The following is an 18,277-nucleotide window of genomic DNA, read 5'->3' as shown; positions in this document are numbered from 1 at the left end:
TGTAAAGCACATTTGTACAGTCATTGCCCTCATCATTCTCAAAACATTTGCGCTCCACCTAAGTTCCTGGCACCAGCTTCTCATTTTTCCTCTCCCTCCCCACTCTCCCCTCCCTCATGAACCCTTGATAATTTATAAATTATTATTTTGTCATATCTTACACTCTCCAACGTCTCCCTTCACCCACTTTTCTGTTGTCTGTGACCCAGGGAGGAGGTTATATGTAGATCCTTGTAATTGGTTCCCCCTCTCTACCCCACCCTCCTTCCACCCTCCAGGTACCACCACTCTCACCACTGGTCCTGAAGGATCGTACATCCTGGATTCCTTGTGTTTCCGCAGATTTGTAAGGTAGAATTGGGATCATAATAGTGGTGGTGGGGAGAGGAGGAAGCATTTAGGAACTAGAGGAAAGTTGTATGTTTCATTGTTGCTACATCACACCCTGACTGGCTCCTCTCCTCCCTGAGACCCTTCTGTAAGGGGATGTCCAATGGCCTACAAATGGGCTTTGGGTCTCCACTCCGCACTCCCTCCCCCTCATTTACTATGATAAAATTTTTTGTTCTGATGATGCCTGATACCTGATCCCTTCGACACCTTGTGATCACACAGGCTGGTGCACTTCATCCATGTGGGCTGTTACTTCTATTCTAGATGGCTGCTTGTTTGCCTTCAAGCCTTTAAGACCCCAGATGCTATCTCTTTTGATAGCCGGGCACCACCAGCTTTCTTTGCCACATTTACTTATGCACCCATTTGTCTTCAGCAATCATATCATGGAGGTGAGCACACAATGATAAGATTTTTTGTTCTTTGATGCCTGATAACTGATCCCTTCAGCACCTGGTGATCACACAGGCTGGTGTGCTTCCTCCATGTGGGCTTTGTTTCTTCTAGGCTAGACGGCCGCTTGTTTACCTTCAAGCTTTTAAGACCCCAGATGCTATATCTGTTGATAACTGGGCACCATCAGTTTTCTTCACATTTGCTCATTCACCTGCTTTGTGTTGGGAAGGTGAGCATCATAGAATGCCAATTTAATAGAAGAAAGTATTCTTGCATTGAGGGAGTACTTGAGTGGAGCAGGCCCAATGTCCTTCTGCTACCTTAATACTAAACCTATACCTATATGCACATAGATCTATTTCCCCATCCTCATATATAAATATATTTGCATGTATACATGACTTTATTTAGACCTCTATAAATGCCCTTTGCCTCCTAGCTCTTTCCTCTATTTCCTTTGACTTTCCTCTTGCCCCACTACATGCTCAGTCTTCATTTGGGTTTCAGTAATTCCTCTTGGTTACATTACCCTTGTTCACTCCCTACCAGGCCTCCTACAACCTCCTCACTACCTATTTGGGTCACTTGCTGTTCCCTTGTCCCTGGGTTTGTTAACACCACTACCTTTCCCCCTACTTCCCCCTCTCCCATGTCCCCCGGAACTGTCGGTCCTGTTGTGTTCTCCTCCAGATTGTTCATCCAGCCTATCTTATTTAGACAGACCTGTGGAGATAGTAACATACGCAAAAGCAAGACAGAGCAAAACCAAGCAACAATATAAAACAAAACAACAAACCAATGACAAAAAAAAAAAACACACCAAAACACCACAAGAAAGAAATCTTGTAGTTAGTTCAAGGACTGTTTGTTGGCCTTTAGGAGTGTTTTACAGTCCAATCTGCCCGGGCCCCAAAGTGCACCTTCAACATTCCCTGGGGACTTCGCTGCTCCATTCCCTTGCTGTTTTGTTGCACCCCCTTAGTGTTTTGCCTCAGTGTGGTGGGATCAGATCGGGTACAATTCCCACACTGTGTCTCCGGTGTTGTCCCCTGTGGGGCTATGGGTCAGTGAGGGATGTCATGTCTCATAGTGGGCCGGTCATGTGGTCCTCTGTGTGGACTGGCTGCTCTAATTGGGAACATCATCCTCACGGCCTGGTAGGCCAGGATGTGCTCCACTCTCTCCTCACCCCCCTTCATCTGCTCCCATGTGCTCCAATCAGATATGTCTCTCTCCTGGAGCTGCAGATTCAATGCTGTCCTTTGAAATAAATTTTTCGGGGGGGAAGGGCAGGTATTCATGTAATAGTTCGGATTGGGGCCGGCCCCTCAGATAATGATCTTTTTTTTCTTTATAAATCATTTCATTGGGAACTCATACGACTCTTATCACAATCCATACATCCATCTATTGTGTCAGCATATTTGTACATTTGTTGCCATCATCACTTTCAAAATATTTTCTTCCTACTTGAGTCTTTGTTATCTGCTCATTTCCCCTCTCCTTCCCCATCCCTCCCTCAAGAACCCTTGATAGTTTATAAACTTTTATTTTTATTTCATGTCTTGCACTGTCTGGTGTCTCCCTTTACTCCCTTATCTTTTGTCCATCCCCCTGGTAGGGGGTTAAAGGTAGGTCATTGGATTGGTTTCCCCTTTCTCCCCCTACCTTCCCCTTCCCCTCCTGGTATAGCTACTCTCAATATTGGTCCTGAGGAGTTATCTGTCCTGTAGTCCCTGTGTTTCCAGCTCTTATCTGTACCCATGTACATGCTCTGGTCTAGCCAACCCAACAATAACAACTTTAGAGGTTGGTGCATATCTTTGAATAACAGTTGTGTTACCTGTACTTCTTTATAGGTGTAAGGAGCGCTGGTGGCATAGTGGCTATGCACTAGGCTGTGATCTGCATGGTTGGCAGTTTGAAACCATCAGCAGCTCTGAGGGAGAAAGACTGGGCTTTCTATTCCTGTAAACAGTTAGTTTCTAACACCCACAGGAGCCCGCTGACTCGATGGCCATTTCTTTCTAGGCTTATAGGTAATATCCTATCACAGACAACATATTTCTAGATTGATATGGAAATATTCTTTTTTAGGATGATTTCTCAATTCCTCTTGAATTGTTTCTTGTTTTGATCTTGTCTGGTTTTCTGTGTAAGAAACCATGGAGAGGCATATCTATAGAAGCTGGATTAATAATTGCCTAGGGCATGGTAGGGAGGTTGGTGAAGAACGGGGAGCTAAATCATTGAGGGCGACAAAGAAGAAATGGTCTGACATGGATTGTGGCGATGACTGCACAACTCTGAATATGACTGAAGTATTAAATTGTATGATCTGTGAATGATATGCCAAGAATTACACTAAAGAAAAAGATTCTGTTACCCTATACCATCTTCCCACCACCTTCCCTAACAAATGTTTTCAACCTCAGCACTTACCACTCACCAGTTCTTACTCTGATCCATTAAACTCACGTAAGTGAAATATGTTGCTGCTGCAGTTCAATAGGTCTTTGCACTTCCTGAGTCCTCTGGCTGGAAAGTGCTTCCCTTTGATATCCACATGGCTCATCCCCTTACTTCCTCCAGTTCTGGTCAGCACAAGGCCTTCTCTGAGTGTCCTGGCCAGCGTCCCCTTGCTCACCCTGCAGCCACCAGTGGCAGATTTGTTCCCTTGGATCATTTGAACAGCAACTAGTTCTGAGACACTGGACTCTCCAGATCTTGAAGCCCAAGCATCTAGAAGAGTGGCTGGCAGGTCAAATAAATATGTGGTCAATGGATAGGTAGGTAAATAATACTGACCCAAAGAAATGATTTAAAAAGCCAACTTCTTTAAATAGGTTATTTAGCCTTTTTTTTTTTTTTTGGCTTGAATGCAATGTTTTAAAGCTACTTTTTTTTAAAGCTATTAAGTCCATATGTATGTTGAGATTTGGGTCACAAATGTAACCAACCTAGAAGTGGGTTTCTTAAAAATAGAACGTGATGACCTAAATAATTAAAGGTCTCATTAAGCATGTTGTTTTGAGGTGTTAGGACCTCTTAAATATGATCCATTTTCAATCTTAACTTTTGGTATTCTACCAGAAATATCAGAGCCAGTAACAAAAAAAGAGAAAAATATAACAAAAAAATAACCAAGGAGGGAAAAAGTCCTCTTCTACTTTGAAGATGTGTATTTCTTGGGAGTGTGTTAGGCAATAACGTTTTCTCCCCTTCCCTCCTTCCTGTTTTCCTTCCTTTTTTCTTTCCGCCCCTCCTCCCTTCTTTTCCTCCAGCAGCTGCATTGAAATATCATACTGCCTGTTAACCTGAGTAGCTGCTATCCCAGAGAAGGCTTGGATAGATAATGTGGCTGGTGGTGCCATAAAATAGGTTTCAGATCTTCATGGCTCTGTGTGACAGCACACAATGGCTTCGTGGGGCTTTCTGGGCTGTGATCTTTATGAGAAGAGAGCTTATGGTCTTTCTCCTGTGGAGATGGCCTGTGGGTCAAATGCCAGTTTGTAGCCAAGTCTTAACTGTGGCTACATCACAGCTGCTTTAGAGGCCAGGGTCTAGTGCTTTTCCACTCCTTCTCTGTCACCTACTCACACTCTCGGAGCAGCACCGGCAGCAGGAAGGCTAATCGGGATGACTGAGCAATGCACGCACAGTGACCAAAGTGTTGAAGACCCAGAAGGGTAATATGAGTTGAATATACAATGTAAAGGTTTCCCTGTGCTAATAAGAATCTGAATATATAAACAATTAGGGGCGCATTTGTGTGGTTTCTTGCTTGGGCAATTAAAAGGTAACATTTGTTTATTACACACATACTGTTTACATAAATATATACCATATATTGGGAGGAAAAAGGCTAACTCACACAAAAATAGAATACAAATGTTACACACAAATGCACCTTTGGAAAAATGAGGGGAAATCATAGTTAATTGCGAAATAAAACTAGGAACCCTTATTATACAGTTCAGTTAAATTATTGCATGATTGATATGGTGTTTACCTTGAAATACAGAAAGACAGCGAAAGAAAATCTTGGTTATGATGTGTCCCCTGTAGAAGTGCTACAAAGCCTCCCCTCACCAAAAAAAAAAAAAAGGCAACTTGCTCAAGTGCTATTAGCCATAATTGGGATTTTCCCAAACATACCAAGCCGGCGTTGGAGGCAGGCAGTCATCTGCAAAGTAGCAGAGTGCACATCACCATCCCCCCAGAAAGGACTAAAGCCCCCCACAGCCCAGGGCTCACTCCCCTTTTGCTTGGTAGCTGGGACCTTTCATCACTGTGCCACCAGGGCTCCTTTACCAAACACAGATCCATTAAACTCAGTAATTATCCTTTGGGTAATGGCAAATACCCTGACGCTTATTTGAGAAATTACTGTTTACTCAATGGCTCCCTGTATTTGCAGCTATGGATGTTCCACTCACTGCCATTGACTCCATTCTGACTCACAGGACAGAGCAGTGCAGGTCGCACGGGTTTTCAAGGTTGTAAGCTTTACAGGAGCAGGAAGCCCCGCCTTTCTCCCACGGAGTGGCTGGTGGCTTCCGCTGCTGTCTTTGCTGTTAGCACCAGCCAAACTAATAGCCACTACACCACCAGCACTCCTTAAAACGAAGATCAGTAATTGGGATCGTTAAGCTTTTATGTCAACTTGGCTGGGTCAGGATTCTCAATGGTTCAGCATGTGAAGTCTAGTAATCCCCCACGATGTGACCAAATACAGCATAATGGTATCTGCTGTGAACAGCCAATCAGTTGCAAGATTATGCTGGAATATAACCCCCTTACTTAGGTCACATCCCTGATAAAATTGAATGGACGTTTCCTTGAAATGTGACTTACTTCGTATATAAGTGGTCGCTATGGGAAAGCTCACTTATTTTTTCAGTAGGTCTGAATCCTGCATTCTCATCAACCTCAAGTTCTTTGGAGCCATATTACCTGCCAGTCCAAGGAGCCACTGGCAGCCTGCCATCTGAGTTGCTGACCTTGGACTCATTCATCTCTAGTCACAAGCCTGATCTGCTGATCTTGGACTGACCTGCCTCTATAGGCACCAACCAGTGGTCTCCCTGATGACTTGAGGTCCATCAACCCCTGAAGCTATTCAAGTCGAAGCTTAGCATCAGAACCACAGACTTAGAATCTGCTTGTCTGTTTTAACAACTGTGAGTCATTTTCGTGATTATATATTATCTATATCAAGTGTCACTAGTTTTCCTTATCTAGAGAACCCAGCCTAAGGCATTGGGCATTGAACTAATATGGAGGAGGGCCTATCTGTGCACAAATATTAGCTGTGGACCAAGCAATGCCCTCTGGAAAAGGAGTCATTCTCAGGTGGTCAATGGTAGAGGCTACGAGGGTTGTATTTTGTGATTTGGGTGGCCAGATCTAAAGTGTCTTAGGATATAAATTAATTTAAAAGGTACTATAGATGCAATGAGACCAAGGACATCAGCATGCTCATTGACATGCTCCCTGCCCCTAAAATAGTACTCAAATTCAGCCATTGAGTCAATTCCAATTCAGTGATTCTATAGGGTAGAACTTCCCTGTGGGCTTCTGAGATGGCAACTCTTTACAGAGGTGCCCTGGTGGTGTAGTGGTTATGAGTTGGGCCTCTAACCCCAAGGTTTGTAGTTTAAAACCACCAGCCACTCCAAAGGAGAGAAATGAGGCTTTCTACACCCATAGAGTTAGTGTTGGAAGCACACAGGTGTCTACTCTGTCCTGTAGCTCTGAGGTAGAAGTGACTTGATGGCAGTTTTTTGCTAACTCATTACAGGAGTAGAAAGCCCCATCTTTCTCTGGTGAAGCAGCTGGTGGTTTTCAATTGCCGATCTTGTGGTTAACAGCCCAATGTGTAACCCTTACACCATCAGAGCACCTTAAAATTGTCCTAGGTATATGTAAGCACCAGTTGCTATTGAGTTCCTTCCAACTCATGGTCTCCCCAGATGTTTGCACAACCTTTCTTCTAAGGGGACTCAGGGTGGGCTCCAACAGCCAGGCCTTGTAAGGTTATCCATTCTCACTGCCCATGGATGGATGGTGAGCAACTAATACTGACACGGTGAGTGAAGAAGGAGATAAAGCCATTTGATAATAATGATTCATCTTGATTTTAAATAAGGAAGTTGAGGTCAAGGCTTAATCAGGTACTTTTATCTACGAAGACTGAGATAATCTCTCTTCATCCTGTTTCCCCTTACCATGCATCATTTTTCGTTTTCCTTTTTAAAGTTTCACTGACATAACAATTCACACATCATGCACTTCAATCGTTGTAACAAAAACTGTACACGGACCACATTCACCTCCAGAACATTCTCTTCCTTCACGTGCTCACGGCTACCAGCTCCTGCTTCCCTCCGACTGCGCCCTTCGCACGTTCCCACGAAGCCACTCATCGTTACCAGCTCCTCGGCTCTTTCTACCAGTCAGTTGCTATAGCTTGCTTAACCCATATCACCATCTACTCTTCCCCTAACACATGATCCAGAACCGTTTGGAACATTTGTCTAATAGAATTACTATTCTTCCTTTGTCCTACTGATGCCACTTTCAGTAAACAGGACTATGATACTCATTGTTCATATTGTTAAGATCATTTAGCTTTTGTTCTTACGCAAGAATGTGGGTGACGTAACCCACCTAGCCTTACTTTTCCAATCTCCACTCCCCCTGGGGAAGCAGTCTCAGTGTGAGGGGCTCCAGAAAACAGAGCCGGCACTCCCTGTGGATTAGCCAGTGCTGTCTCAGGTATGCGATGTCTCACTAGAATGCAGATGTCTCACTGAAGAGAGGCCACAAACGGGAATTTAAAAGCTGGTTTTGCACAATTTCTACACAATTTTATAGACCCTCTCTCTGCTTTGTGAGCAGATGAATACCCCACAGCTCCAGATTTTACTAGGGCTGCTTATGTACAAAAATATGTATTTTTCTAGTACTCCCAAGAAAACCAAATGCATTCCTAGCATTAAAATACCACACAAGAAATTATACTGTTGTACTACGCCCTCTAGTGGTACGGTAGATACATAGGCAAGCCCAGCATGTCTATGGGAGAAGGTCCTGAGGGTGAAGTTTTCTGGGCAGTAAAGAATCATCAAAGGTGCGGTGAGCTCCTTCAGTGAACTCTCAGAACCTGTACCCTTGCCATGGCTATTACAGTGGCTGTAACCCAGTGTGTATTACAGGTGCATACGAGTCTCCCAACTTTAACCAGAGTGTGCCACGGCAGGGAGGGCGAGTCTACATTTCCAGAGCTACACAGGGGGTTCTCATATGTCCCAAGCCATCTTCCAAGACAACTCATGACTCATAATCCTGTGGACAGGCAACAAAGTGGAGCTCAAGCTTCCCGGCGGCAGCCTACTGTCTGTTCCTCCGCTTACTGCCATAGTCAATAGTGGCTCATGGCGACCCTTCAGGACAGGGTAGAGGTGCTGCTTTTGGATTTCAGCGACTTCTCTCTCCTGCCAAGTGTCTGGTAATTTTGAACAGCTGAAACTAGGTCTGGTGGCATAGTGGTTATGCCCATAGCTGCATATGCCCTTGGCTGCCACAAGGTCAACCATTTGAAACCACCAGCTGCTCTGCTAGAGAAAGATGAGGTGTCCATAAAAAATTTCTGAAAACCCCCCAGGGGCAGTTCTACTGTCTCTCAGGGTCTCTATAAGCCGGAAGCAACTCAATGGCAGTGAGTCTGTGCTACAGTGTGAGACCGGTGTGATTACCAGTCAACGCACCTCAGGCACAGCCTCCAAGCCTGTGTCAGTAGGAGTGCATGCTGTCACGTCGAAGAGCATGCAGCAGTACCTCAAGGCGGAGAAGGCAGGCCTGGCAATCAATTGCTGAAATTTGGCCAATGAAAACCATATAAATCACGAGGGTCCAATCTGTACCTCATGATGGGGATGGTGCAGGACTGGACAGCCTTGCCGGCTGCACAGGTATGATGGTGCAGAAACGGTAGTACTCACCAAACACACTCCTTGCCAGCAAGTCCACTTCAACCCACGGCAGCCCTCCAGGACAGATAACTGCCCTTTTGGGTTTCTGGGGCTGTAAATCTCTTCAGGAGCAGAAAGCCTCATCTTTCTCCCTTAGAGCAAGTGGTAGATTAGAACTGCTGACCCTGTGGCTAGCAGGCCAATGCTTACAAATGTTAACTTTTACCTGATAAAAACATTTACATGAATTTGAAAATGCCAATTTGCGTTGCTTTCTTGCTGTTCAAAGCAAATATAAACTAGACATGATCTATTCACATTAAACTGTACTTGAAAACATGCTTTAGTTTCTGGTTGTAACATAAATGTACATGGATAGTCTTGGCAGCATTTCTGCTCATACAGGGCTAGGCGGCTGGAATCAGGGAGCTCACTGACGGCATTCTCGGTCCACTGGGGGAAAATCCCTCATTCAGCTTCTCGAGCGCTCTTCTGTGTTCCTTGGCAACATCCACTTGGCATCCATCTTTTCCGCCATTGGAGTTCGCTCAATTGGCTAACCTACACTTTCCCTCAAACGTAATGGGCTGAAACGCTTTACCCCTGGCATCTTTAACACACCAAAGCAGCCCTATTCTCACGAGACTACAGCCGGAACCAACTAGAAAAAACAGCAGCCATGGGGCCAATTCCAACTCACTGAGATAAACCAAAAAGGCCAGGATCTCTTCTGAGACACTAACAAGCTGAACTTTTACAAAACCCAGTATTTCTTCTGGTCACCTCTGGTACTTTTATGTTTCTTTCAGGTACAACAGGAACACCCCACGATCAATTCAGGACCATCCTGTTTTCCGCGTCTATGCGGTGCGGTGACAGCTGCCATCAAGTTGGCCCCATACACAATGGGGGAAAGGGCTGCACTGTGTGCTATGTGGCTCATAGGCCAATAAAACGGAGTTTTTATTTTTTTTCAAAAAACAAAAATTGTTGTCCACTCTGCACCATCTCCATGGTAGTGCCCATAAGGTCTGCAGTTCTAATCTACCATCTGCTCCAGGGAGAAAGGTGAGGCTTTCCACTCCTGGATGTTAAACTCAGAAATCCACAAGGGCAGTTTCACCCTGTCACACAGGGTCATTGAGACAGAGTCAACATGTGTGTCTAAAACAACATATTTCTTACAATTTATGGATATTACACTGATTGTCATGCTAACACACACAATCATATACTTAAATCAATGTTTTTTAAAAAACCCACATCCTTTCAGAAATCTTGTCAGCAGAAATAAATGGTGCGCAATATTTGGAGAACATACATTCTGAACCCAGCTACGCTATAAACTAACCATCTTAATTAGGTCTGCTCTCTTTTCTCAGGCCCTTTTCTTCAACTGCAATAAATAGTTCCCGTTTAGTTAAAACCGTCCCCTTTAGATTTAGGGGATTCCACCTTGGAGAGGAAATTAAATCTTGAGAGGTTCCATGATCTACTCAAGACCCTACAGGTAGTATAGCAGAGCTAACAGCACAATATCGAAGATCAAGATCCTGGTACAGTATGAAATTGCTCGCAATTGTTCAATGGGTGGACCAGCACCTTCCTTCCCAGGTCCCTTCAAATGATCACATTTTATGCTTCTACTCTTCCTAGTTAGCACTGAAACTACACATGCATTTCAACATTCTTTTACCATGGTTCTTCGTTGGAACCTCTTTATAATTTTCTATTTGTCACTAAATATACAATTTTACAGACAGTTCCCAGACTTACTCATTTCTTTTGGGAAAGCCCAAATCCCAAACTTACTGCTCCCGAGTCAATTCCAACTCACAGCGACCCTCCCCATAGGCTTTCCAAAGCTGGAATCACGATGGAAGCAAGTCGCCACATCTTTCTTTGACTAAGTAGCTGGTGGGCTCGAACTGCCAACCTTCATGTTACCTGCCACTTCATCACGTGGCCTCCAGGATTCATGTCACAGTAGTGACTACTAAGTTCCAACGCATGTGGCAGTTACATAACTTCTTGTCAACTTGCAAAGCGGTGGGGTCTAGTATGCCAATGAGCTAGCAGCTTACTGACCACATTTGGAAGCTCAATGGAGATAAATAGCACTGGAGGCTAGATACCCACTCTCCCTGGGAGACATTTCTGTTGACAAGCCACATGGGGTGACACTAATGCAGCCAGAGCTCTGGAGCTGAAGGAGCCACATGGAGACCCACACCAGCACTGAGAAGCTTCCACTGCCACTGGATCCATAAGACTTTCTACCCAGTGGCCCGCGATCTTCCTGCATTCTGCATCATTGTATGTGTTACATGAGTCTGAAGAGGAATTTACAGACTGGTATCAAACATATGGGCTAATACAGATTAACAGACTTGATCTAGACTGGGCTATTTTCTTAAAATACAGTTACTTTTAATGCAAAGCTCTTTCTTATGTGCAAGTGTCTATGAATTTGCTTCTCTAGTCACCCCAGACTAACACTCACGGTAGGTTCCAATGCACGACCCCTGTGTCAGCGCAGAGCTCTGCTAACATCTCCCGAAGCTCACCTTCCAGCTGTAGCAGATCAAGCCTTCTTCTACGGAGCTGCAGTTAATGCACACTGCCAACCTTCCGAGCAGTAAGTAGCCAAGCACCACTCAAGGACCAACATATAAATTTTTGCTTTTTATTTTTTCTAATTTTGAAGACTGTTATTCCATGCTTAATGCTAATATCAAAGGAAACCGTCTGTGTATTTTTGTAGTTATAAAACCTTTTTCCATTGTTATCCCAACTGCCTTAATTTGGAAAATACTATTATTCTAACTTACAATTAATTAGATATACTTTTCTCTAGAAAGGTCCTGCTTAACACAATGGATGTATTGCATTGTTAAAAGAGCTGTAAGAGCACCCAACAAAACAATTTAAAAAAAGAAAGGACTTACCAGTCCGTCAAGTCTCTCTACTTTCACTAGCCACCTAAACTACAGTGAGATTTTGAGGGATTCAAGACACCCAAGAGACAATGACCAAATTAAAAGCTATGTGTCCAAGATAACACATTTCTTATAATTTATGGATATTACATTGATTGTCATGCTGGCATATACAATCATGTACTTAAATCAAATAAAAGTCAAAAGAACAAAGAACACATTCTCCCAGAAATCTTAAAAAGTTAGCAGAAATGAATAAATAGTGCGCTCTCAGGAGACTTTTAAATGTTCAGCCTTTCATATAAATTAATATGCTAAAAATGTGGAAATAAGTAGGAAAGGGGATGGAGGGTAGACAGGAAGAGTAACTTCATGATTTTCTTCATTCCGGGGGTAAGGCCTTCTTGTCTTTAGGATGAAAGACTTTCACTTCGAAAGTAGCAAAGTACCTGAGAAGGGAATTTACATCCTTCAGGTCTAGGTGGTATTCTTGTGCTACTTTCTCAGCAGTCCACGTGTCTGGATGGAGTTTGTGGTTGTTGAGAAGCGTCAGTGCCTCCACAATGGACACTTTGCCCTTAGGAATGTTCACAAGATGCAAGGTATCAAAGGGATGAGGGCCTTTTGGCAATCGGAACTCCTTGGGTTCTTGATGCATTCTACCATCTTTCACCTAGTGAGCAAAGAAAACAGATGAGAAACAAACCCTCCTTCTAGTACGGCTATTACCACCCTTGAACTAATTATATATACTTTATATATCCATACATATCATATATACATACCTCCCTTAACCATATTTTCTCATCATGATGAGTCCTATTTCGAAGACACCTGTGCCATAGATTCATCTACCCTTACGCCATCATTAATACATTTAGTTAGTTCTAGAAAACAATATTTGATCATGTGCCATTCAATGACCAGACTATTTTGTGTGTATTAGAACAAAAGAGAAAGAGAATTAGACCTAAAAATCACACCTGCTTTAAAAGCACAGGATTCTGATTCTGCCCTAACAGTTTTATCAGTAACATTTTGCTGAGTGTCCCCTAAAATTCTTGAATTAATTTAAATAATTGTGTTGAACCTGACTCCTTCTTCACAGGAAATAAACAGCCCCAATGCCACAAAGTAGTAGTGTGAACAATGGGTGCCTACCCATCCTCACTGGCCCCCGCATCTGTCCTCCGTCCCGTTATCTCGCGATGCCAATCATTCTTTTTCATTCCAACTGTATCTTGTCTGTTGCTGCTTTCTGTTCAAACTAGTAAAATGCCGTAGCTGCTACCTTTTAAAAATATTTTCAAAACCCCCAAACACCTTTAGGACTATTTTCATTTTAGTTGTGATTTAAAAGATAACGAATGACCTTTGCCATCTCTAACGATCTTCTACGAGTTAAACCCAAAGGGCAGTTCCCGAATTCACTAGAATAATTGGCTCAAGCAAAACACAACGGTGAGGATGGTGCAGGTCCAGGCGATGTCGCGTTGTACACAGGGCCGGCCTGACCTGACGGCATCTAGCACATCACCGTTACAGCAGCTAACACCACGCCTAAAGCCCTGTGACCATCTTCCTCTCCATGTCCGTCCTCTTCTGAGTCCCATTGCCCTCCAATGGTTCCTTTCTGGTTTTCTTTGAGAACCTCTTTCCTGCTGCTGCTCCCCAAACGACGTATTCCTCAGGCTCAGGCCCCTCCCCCTCCCTTAGCTTAGACCACAATCTTATGTTCATCACTTGCAAATATGTGATCTCAGACCAACACCTTTCTCCAGACTTCCAGACCCTAATTCCCATCACCTAATGGGCATCTCCCATGTACATGGGGTCTTCAAAAAGTCCATGAAAAAAAGTATAGTGAAAAAGTTAGGCATGGATTAAAATGTTTTTCCTGGCACCAACATAAACTTGGACTCCATTGTCACAATACGTCTGGAGGGGGTCTCACAGGGGCACTAAGAAGCATAGGCATCGGTTTGAAAAGAATCCCTATCCAAAACAAGAGTTCGACTCAAATTGAAGAGTTATCATCAAATTCAGGGGGAAACTTAAAGGAGAATAACAGTGAAGTAACTTGCTCTACAAAAAGGTTATGGGAACAACGCCCAAGTCAGTCAGCAGGGTTCTTTTTAACAAATGAATCATACATTTTACGGAGTCATGAGAAAATATTGACGATGAAGCCCACAGCAGCAGACCATCCATATGAACTTTAGAGGGAAAAGTTAATCCTGTTCACGACCTATGATTAACAGTAGAAAAAAGAGCCACGCCATACACTGCAAAAGTGGTTCAGCTCACATTTTGACTAAAAAAAAAAATCAATGTTGAACAAACATCCCACCTCAATTGCTGCCTGAACTGCTGCACCCAGAGCAGACGCCGACAAGAACAGAACTTTCTATGGAAATTTTACTCAAGTGGGATCATGACCCTAAAGCATTTCTTGGAAGAACCGCAGCATATGAAACGTGGTTTTACTGCGACTTCCTGAAGACAAAACCGTGGCTACTAAGGCGCAGAAGTGGTTCAAAGTCGGAGCGCCGGCGAGGGCAGAGGTCATGGGAGCAGTATCTGGGGTGCTCAAGGCATTCCTAGAGGGCCAGGGAATGGTCCATCGGCCTATCAGGAGAGTGTTAAGAGTTAGCCAAAGCTGCTGCATAAAATCAGAACGTCAAGGGACGTCCTATCAGAGTCTTCCTCTAGGACAATATTCTTGCTTATTTTTCTCATCAAACAAGGGCGATTTTGTGAGCTTCAATGGGAAGTCATTAGGGATTGACATTACAGTTCAGATTTGGTTTGTTTCCACTTCTTTTTGTTTACCAACATTTTTTTTTTTAAATCCTAAGAAGGGACCACTTTCCTCCAGTCATTAAGTTAAAAAGGTTTGATGACATGATTCAATGTCCAGGGTCCTCAGTTTTTTAGATAGGCTAATGGCTTGTATTGTCTATAAAAGTGTCTTGAACTTAATAGATTAATAGAGCTTAGGTTGAGAGTAAAGTCTTTGTTTTATTTTCCTTTTAATTCCCTTTCCCCAAGATCTTTTTGACGTCTCCTTGTGTGATCTACCAATGAAACAACAACTAAGCCAACCACTACGGAGCCAATTCCAATTCATAAGAGCCTTTATAAAAGGTGTCCAGGACTGTTTATAGGAGCGCACAGCTTCATCTTTCTCCCACAGAGCAAATGCTGGTTTTGATCAGATGACTTTGCAGTTAGCAGCCCAACACCTACCCCATAGGGCCGTGTCTAAAACAGAATGTGTCCCTTCCCTTTGGAAAGCCAGTCCTACTCTTATATTCTCAACCAGTGACTGACACTACCATGTTCCTTGCCCCAAACTAGGGCACATCGGACACTACCCTCTTTTCTTCTATTTCATTACCAAATCCTATTACTTCTGTCAGTTACGTTTATCTCAAGCCATTCACTGCTCTTCTTGTCATGTTAGCCTCAGCCACATCTCTTTAAGAGAAATTATTGCAAGTCTCCTTCTCACTGGTCTTCCATGACTGGATTATAATCGTCTATTATGAAGCAAATGCAATGCCACTGTTCAGCATTACATTCTTCAACAACTTTCCATTTTCCTCAGGTAAAAACTTTATCAAGGCAAACAAGGACCTCTAGGATCTGATCCTACCAGCCTCTCCCAAACAAACAAGTAGTCAAACTCACTGCTCCTGAGTGATTCTGATGCATAGTGACCCTGCAGTACGGGACAGAGTTACTCTTGTGAGGCTTTAAGACTATAGCTCTACTGAAATAGAAAGCCCTGTTTCTCCCATGGAGTGGCTAGTGGTTTTGAACTGCTGATCTAATAGTAACCCAAGGCACAACCACTGCCCTATGAGAGCTCCTGATACTACCTCTCTCCCACTTGCTCCTAAGTATTGAAGGTCAGCAGTTCAAAACTACCAGCCTCGTTAGAACCCTCCTGCTCACACGAACTCATCTGTTTAATTCCATCTCATCCTGTAGGTCCACATTTAAATGCCACTTCTTCAGAAACCATCCCTGATCATCCAATGTACTGTAGGCACCTCTGGTAAACTCTCACGGCAGGGGGTGGAGAGATGAAGCTATTTGCTCCTGTAAAAATGTACAGCCTTAGAAACTCTATAAAATGCCTATTCTTCTTCACAGATGCGTCATGAATTACACACTTATCAACTCCTCATCTGTTTACTGTCTGCGCCTCTCACAACAATATAAGCACCATGAGGGCAAGGATGAGGTCTGTTTTGCTCATGTTATTCTGCTCAGGACTTACATATGGGTAGATCCCCATCCCCAATAGATTTTATATTTATATAGTCTATGTGGATTATGTCCTTAAAACATGCTAATGGAGTAGCTGAATTAGAAAGCACTTCAATCCACAAGTTAGGAAGTATTCTTTTTCTCACTCAAATGAAAACACTGGAACTGCCTTAACAAATCACACAAAATCCGAACTTGATACAGTATTCAGTCAATACCTTTACAGGTCTTTGAAAAGTTCTGAAAATGTCCATTGAGCCAAGCCCCCTTGCCAATGCGGTTCTCATATCAAAATTAAGCTGGCATTTTTCCACCCGGAGCGCTCACCTTCCGGTTCGCACTTGCGAATCACAGGTCTCTTAATCACAGACAGCATAGCCAGAGGGCAGAGATCAAGCAATGAATCATTTTCCAAGATAGAACCCATCAAGGTTAAGGTGCTTACTTATTCGATTAAAACATACATTACCTGAATAGAAGAAGACACAGGATCTTTGGAATCAACATAAACACTTTTTAATAATGAAAGAAGCTTGTCGTCTTTTCTAGCAATTTCTCCCTTAATTTCTGCATGGCCTAAGGAGGGGGAAAAACACATTAAATACCTTCAAGGTTCCTTTAAGGTCCTAAACACAACACGAGGCATCCAGTTTTAAATTCTTTTAAAACATAAACTGCTTTCAAAGTACGGATTTTATGGGTAAATCAGAGTAGTAGGTCAGGCTCAGCCTCCTTCCTTTAGTGAAGGCCTCTGGGCAAAATGACGACAGCAGATCTCCTCTGGTTCCCTGCTCGCAAAAACTCACCCATCGCCACGGAGTCGATCCCGACTAGCGATCTCACAGGGCAGAGCTAAGCTGTCCCTGTGGGCTTCCGAGACTAGGCGAGTAGAAAGCCTGTCTCCCTCCCGAGGGGCGGCTGCTTTTGAACTGCCCACCTTGCAGTTCGCAGCCCAACGCGCCACCACCACGCCAAGGGTGCTGGACTCTACACCTCCCGGAAGGTTGGGGAGAAAGCCGCGCACGGCGGTCACCAGGCTGGGAGAAGGCACGCCGCCAGCGCGGGCGCCCAGGGACACACTCAAAGTCAGCGGCCGTGGAAGGCTCCGCCCCGCCCGGCGCCCGCGCCCCTCGCCCGGAGAGCGAGCCGCGGCCCCCCGGGCTTCCAGCGGTCACCGGCCGGGCCCACGCGCGGAACCGCCCCACTCACGGCTCTTCTCCTCTCGGAGCAGGCTCTTGGTGGAGGGATGCTTGGGAGCGAGCGAGGGTTTCAGCCTGCTGATCTCGCGCTCCGCTCGGTTCTCGACATTGAAGTTCCTGATGGCGCGAGTCACAGAGCCGCCCATGTCCGCAGAGCATGGTGTCCTCAGGCTCCCGCGGCACGTGGGGAAACGCCAGCGTCCGGCCGGCAGGCCCGGGACGCACGGAGCATGCGCCGGCCGGGGCTGGCGGGAGAGCGCGCTCGGAGGCCGCGCTACATGCGCGTCTGTTGCCCCCTCGTGGTTGGGAGGCCACACGTCCAGTCCGCAACCCGAAGGAGCGCCTTGGGCTTCCTCGCACCAGGGACTGCTTCCCAGGTGCAGGAGCGCGCAATCGCACCTCCTAAGGCTTCCTGGAATCACCCGGGACCCTTACCGATTCCATTTCCAGCCCCACCTGGGCCTTCGGACTTAATCGGCAGAGTCAAGTATGAGCAGCCTTCAAAAGCTCCCTCACGTGATTCCATACTGCAATCGACGTTGAAAACGAAAGCCTTCGGGAAATACCTGTGGGAGAAAGAAGGCTTTCTGCTCGGAAACCCACAGAGGCACTTCTACCCTGTGACTGTAAGGCAGTGAGTTTGTGTTTGAGTTTAGGGAAACAGGCCTTGAAGTTGTTTCACAGGTCAATGTCGCCAAGACGCGAGGCCAGTAGAAAAGAACTAATTACTACATGATATTTCTTAATCCAAAAAGATGTTTCTCTCTATTATTGACTCTACAAAGGTATTCCGTTGTGTGGATCACAACAAATTATGGACAACATTGCAAACATCGAGGATTCCAGAACACTTAATTGAGTGCATGTGGAACCTGTATATCACAAGCAGGGAATGTCCAATCCTTGGCCTTACGTTGCGAAATCCCCAATACCAGGTAATACCACACACCTCAACTAAGAGTAGCCGTACATTAGGCATGGGTTAATGTTTGACCAAGTATAGGAGGCTAATTTTGAAGTTGATCATTTTGTGTGGTTTGTGAGTGATGTTACAAATATCCAAATGGCCCTTGGCATAAAAATAGGCCCTGCATAG

The 18,277-nt window shown here is 44.5% G+C and overlaps 1 protein-coding gene across 1 annotated transcript; it reads right to left on the bottom strand.

The window, feature by feature from the left end:
- Window positions 1–2,450: 2,450 nt before the first annotated feature.
- On the bottom strand, window positions 2,451–17,404 carry NDUFAF4 (NADH:ubiquinone oxidoreductase complex assembly factor 4). The gene is made up of 3 exons (XM_075554750.1): window positions 17,192–17,404; window positions 16,452–16,558; window positions 2,451–12,377 (listed from the first exon to the last, which is right to left on the bottom strand). The coding sequence occupies exons 1-3, from the start codon at window positions 17,325–17,327 to the stop codon at window positions 12,087–12,089; spliced, it is 534 nt and encodes a 177-aa protein (XP_075410865.1). The 5' UTR covers window positions 17,328–17,404; the 3' UTR covers window positions 2,451–12,086.
- Window positions 17,405–18,277: the final 873 nt, after the last annotated feature.

This window comes from Tenrec ecaudatus, chromosome 7 (assembly GCF_050624435.1).
Source record: "Tenrec ecaudatus isolate mTenEca1 chromosome 7, mTenEca1.hap1, whole genome shotgun sequence".
Classification (NCBI taxonomy): domain Eukaryota; kingdom Metazoa; phylum Chordata; class Mammalia; order Afrosoricida; family Tenrecidae; genus Tenrec; species Tenrec ecaudatus.
This window is presented reverse-complemented; position numbering and strand designations above follow the sequence as displayed.